Here is a 4,845-nt window from a genome sequence, read left to right as displayed (position 1 = left end):
TTAACCCTTACTCAGGAGGAGGAGGATGGCTTATATGGAGTGCGCCGCAGCCTCCTTCACTCCAATGACGCTAGTGTGGTTAATGCCCATAACTACGGCAGTTACTGATGTAAATAGTCACAACTACGGAAGTTACAGGTAACAGTAGTTATGACTGTACTTAAACAATGGCTTAAAACTACTCAACCGTTGCAGCTCTCATGTTGTCCTTTCACCTCCCTTGTCTGAGTGATGGTGGTCGTGTCGACTGAGGAGTGGGCGTCCGAGTGCCATCAAGGTGTCCCTGTGGACTTCCTGTTATACGCATCCGAAATCTCATGTGGTTCAGAGACCTACCAATGATGATGTGATAGGTCCTTGACCCTGCCTGTAGTAGGTGACCTCATCAAGCACCACCGTGAAAGGCACATTTGGATATTTTGATCCCGAGTACTTCCTGTGAGGGCGTCTCACCAAAAAATCAGATGTGTTCTACTTCAAAGTCATGTTTGTTTGAGATCCTATGTGCGCGCCCTGTGATAAACACCAAGCTCGTCGACGAGCAAGTGCACTTGCGGGATAGAGTGCTATCATCTTGACAAGAGAAAGGCAAACCAACCTGTGGTTGGATGATAAGAGGGACAGTGGTATCCCCAACCCATTAGGGTTCAAGTCCTGATGCTCGCATTATTGTTGGATTTATTTCAAGATTTCTAGCGATGCACTTTCTGTGGGAGGAGATGTTCCCATCGACGACGAGGCGCCTACGTTGACTTCGTAAATCTCGAGATGATATGCCGGCTCAGTCTCTCAAAGGTGCTCATAGGGGTAAAATGTGCATGTGTGCATTCATATGTGTGAGTGTATGCGCGTATGTATGAGTGCTTGCGTCCGTATTGTGTTTAAAAAAAATCTTGCCAAGAGAAAGGTATTGATGCAGAGGTCGGGGTTATCCTTCTTTTTGAAAAAAAAAAGAAAGGTTAACCCGAAGAGATTGTTGACCGCTGTGTTAAGGACGAAATCCCCACCGACCGCTTCAGAATATTTTTAAAGCTAGCCGAGAAATTGGTTGCTCATTGTAGCATAGATAGGCCATCAATGGGTGTTGTACTTCATAACCTTGCTCATTGTCTTGCTCCCTGTGTTTGTACGTTCTTGTGGTTGATGTATGAGAAAAGAAATTCTCCCATGCACGGGAGGTTTCGTGCATGGGAGAGCCGTTGATTTTTCTTGTATATCCGATGTCATGCATTATGGTTTGATGCTGCTGGTAGTTGCTACATCTTTTTCTGACACATGGAAGCACACTGTCCCGGCTAGGCTCATCATCCCATACCCGTTCATTGTATTTCCAAGTTAAAATCTACTTTATCTTGCAGGTCCGCCTCCTCTCCGATGGCCTTAGGGCCATGGGGGCGCAGTGGATCTCGGCAAGGGTCGGCGGGAGGGCTCCGTTTTTAATCGTTTCTTTCAGTTTTGCTAGGGTTTGTGTCTTGTTCAGGAAGACGAGACGGCGGCGGCTCCCTGAAGATGGAATAAAGGTCTCCCTGCCTAGCCCCTGTTCCGGCGATGTGTCTAGCATCGTTGGTGGGCGTGTGGAGGTGTGTCTCCGGCGGATCTATCTTTGGTGGATTTGCTCGGATCTCGTCGTTGTTCGTCTACGTTCGTGTGTCTTCAGATTGGATTTTTCTGATCTATGTTATTCTTCATCTGCGGCGGTTGTTGTTCTGGTGTGCTGGTCCTACGGGGCCTTAGCACGATGACTTCCCGACTGTCTACTACAATAAGTTGTGCCCGACTCCGACGACGGAGGGGCGATGACGGCGGCGCGCCTTCGGCTCGCTTCAGTGCTGGTAGTTGTCGCTAGGTGGTCTACGGATCTGGATGCAATTTCTATTATTTCTGATATTCGTTGTACTGCCATGATTGAAGATGAATAGATCGGAAATTTTCTCGCAAAAAAAATATCTACTTTATCTTTTGAATCAAAAGTACAATTTATGACCCGTTTGCATATTTGTGTTTATGACAGCGAGAACTTTAAATGAGATCACTTTTGAATATATTTTAACGAGTTTGAAAATTCATGTTCGGAAACATGGTGAAACAAAGTGAAACAATGTAAAATTAAGAAGAATCAATTTGATACACATCGGCAGACAATGTAACATTATGATACACAATGGAACAAGGCGAGCCATAGTGTAATAGTTAGGTTTTTATTACGAAATAGAATGCAACATTTTTTTTTGAAGCATGGTGATTTAGTTGTCTAAAAACTAATTTATTGCAAGGAGGTTCTGGAGAGGTACCCGCAACGGTGCCTCTCAAGGTACAAAACATCGCCCCTGACGGTACCTCTCCAGGTGCAAAACGCGACTACACGATTACAGCTCCGTCATAAACATCGCGTCTAAAAACAAAGTCTTATATTTTGATAATGCACGCGTGTAAAAAAAAAGAACAGATGCATGCTCTTTGCGTTATGTTCCTAGACACATCAGCCCGCAAACACTTAATTTAATAGAATAACAACTGGAAGGTACCTCTCCAGGTGCAAAACGGTGCCTCTCAAGGTGCAAAACGTCGCCCCCGACGGTACCTCTCTAGGTGCAAAACGCGAATACACGATCACAGCTCCGTCATAAGCATCGCGCAATTTTTTGTGACTTCGGCGATTGCGGCTACACTAACTATGAAGAATTTTATGCCTACCACGGTTACATCCCGGTCAACAAAACCGACGTCGATCACACGACTACGTCTACAACAACACATCAGCAACAATTCCAACCAACAACGTCCGCTCGTCACCAATGTCCATGCCACTCCTGATGTGACCATCCACACCACTCTCGTTGTGATTGTAGGAGGTAATATAGGGGAGACAGGGAAGTTACCAGAAGGGGGCGCAGTGGCGCAGTTGATGATGGCACAACGAAGAAAACGACATAAGCACAAGACTTCAAATTCAGTTGCATCGTCTGTTTAACTCACACTACGACTGAGGGGGAATGTTAGAAGTATAAACATATTAGTTAGGGTTTAGGAGAGATAGAGATAGATTTGGTTTAAACCAACAATGACTTGTCTTGTACCCTAATCCACTCCCCACATTATACTCCTATATATACCCTTTTCTCTTTTTCTTTTAGGTAGCTTACCACAAAGACCATGTGGTTCCTATATATACCCCATATGAGAGTCAAGGTCAATACAACATATGTGTGTCAATACAACATACAACAACAAAATATTCTAGCCATCCTACAATTTCTACATAAACGACCTTGATTCATTCGAACGTCAGCTATTTTTTAAGGAAAATTGAAGTTATTTTTTGAAAAGGAAGCAAATGCACTCAGCACACACAGAGTTTTCTGAGCTAAGTGCCTTTACATTAGTTGTGTAAAAGTCCGTGGACAAATTACTAGTATGACAAATGTCAAAATCTTTCCTCAGGTTGAACTTGGGGGCTCTCTTTCCAGCATGGAGTCACGGGTCTTGTCCAGTACCGACCAAGCAGCTGTTGGGAATTGGGAAATCTGCGGCAACGAGAACTCGCACGTTGAAAACTCGCCGAAACGGCATGCAAACCCATCGTAAGAATCCCACGCATCATGCATCAATGATGCCGTGAGCGTTAGCAGACAGAGAAGCTTGGCACTGGGCTCCTGATAAGTTGGCGCACTGTGTCCGCCCTTCTGCTGAAACACGATCAATACAATGATTAATAGCTACATAGTGTATAACTATAGTTTTACTAGATGTTTCCCCACAAAAAAGAAAAGGAAAACATCACTAGATCTAAAACAAGTTGTATATATAAGAGATTCGTAGGGATTTTATTTTCTCGTTTTCTTTGTTTGTTTGGTTAATCAAGCAGTGTGTAGGAGTTAGATACGACCAAGTGACTAGGTAATATTTTGCTCACATATGTTGGACTTTACAGAGCTAGACACGCATATATATTCTATTTGGGTATAGATTCAGGAGAGATACATGAATACGAAATTAATCACCTGTAAGCGGCCGGTACTCATGTATCTGTTGGATGAGGCGCCGCAGCGAGCTGGACCTATTAACGACATCGGCGACGACAGGGCGCCGGCGCTGGGAGTCCGATCGAGGAGGCTGTGAATCCCCCGAGGTCGCAGCGAGGGGAAGATCTTCTGCAGCGCTGCCCGCTCGCCGCCGGCTGCTGCTCGTCGGAGGAGCGCGATGCCAGCAGCAGCACATCGGATCGCCGCCATTGCTGAATATAGTCGGAGATGAATCGATAGATCGATCTATTCGAGCTTTTCCTTTTCTTGCTCCCGTAATCACGTAGCAACATCGCGCAGACGTGTCGTAGGTGTCCATATCGGCACGACTCGTGCCGACATGGATACGTGCCGGACAGGAAGTTCAAGCCCGTACGCCTCGTGTCTCTCTGGACTCTGGGCAGAGGAGAGGAGTCTCATCCATTGCCGAAGCCTTTTTTTTAAATCATTGGCGGAGCTACTTTTTTAAGGGTAAAGCTAAGTTTTATTGATGAAATGCCATAGAGTATGGAATACATCCCGGATCATGGTTGAACAAGCCACACGTGGCGCCCCTGACTGTTGAACGTGACATATCTTGTATTGCTAGTCTTATCTTCTCTAGCCTTGTATAGCTAACTCCTAAAGATATGGTAGGATTAGTTACCTTGTCACTTTGTCACGCAAGACATCCCGTATATATATTGTAACCTAATCATGGAATACAATGAGTTGCATCCTATACGTTTCTACATAGTATCAGTTTACCCTACGATCCTAATCGCTTCTGCCTCGAGCCGCCGCCGCCGCGCCTCCTCAAACCCTAGGCCGCCACCCCAACTCA

The 4,845-nt window shown here is 45.3% G+C and overlaps 1 protein-coding gene across 2 annotated transcripts; it reads right to left on the bottom strand.

The window, feature by feature from the left end:
- Positions 1–3,168: 3,168 nt before the first annotated feature.
- Positions 3,169–4,460, bottom strand: LOC123101293 (uncharacterized). Of its 2 annotated transcripts, none has more exons than XM_044522808.1 (2): positions 4,002–4,460; positions 3,169–3,686 (listed from the first exon to the last, which is right to left on the bottom strand). In XM_044522808.1, the coding sequence occupies exons 1-2, from the start codon at positions 4,230–4,232 to the stop codon at positions 3,438–3,440; spliced, it is 480 nt and encodes a 159-aa protein (XP_044378743.1). In that variant the 5' UTR covers positions 4,233–4,460; the 3' UTR covers positions 3,169–3,437. The 2 variants fall into 2 exon arrangements, with proteins under 2 accessions (XP_044378743.1, XP_044378749.1); XM_044522814.1 differs by having other exon boundaries at positions 3,170–3,683; positions 4,002–4,452.
- Between the last annotated feature and the right edge of the window lie 385 nt (positions 4,461–4,845).

This window comes from Triticum aestivum, chromosome 1B, assembly GCF_018294505.1.
Source record: "Triticum aestivum cultivar Chinese Spring chromosome 1B, IWGSC CS RefSeq v2.1, whole genome shotgun sequence".
Lineage (NCBI taxonomy): Eukaryota > Viridiplantae > Streptophyta > Magnoliopsida > Poales > Poaceae > Triticum > Triticum aestivum.
Note: the sequence above shows the minus strand (reverse complement) of the source record. Positions and strands in the feature narration are given on the sequence as shown.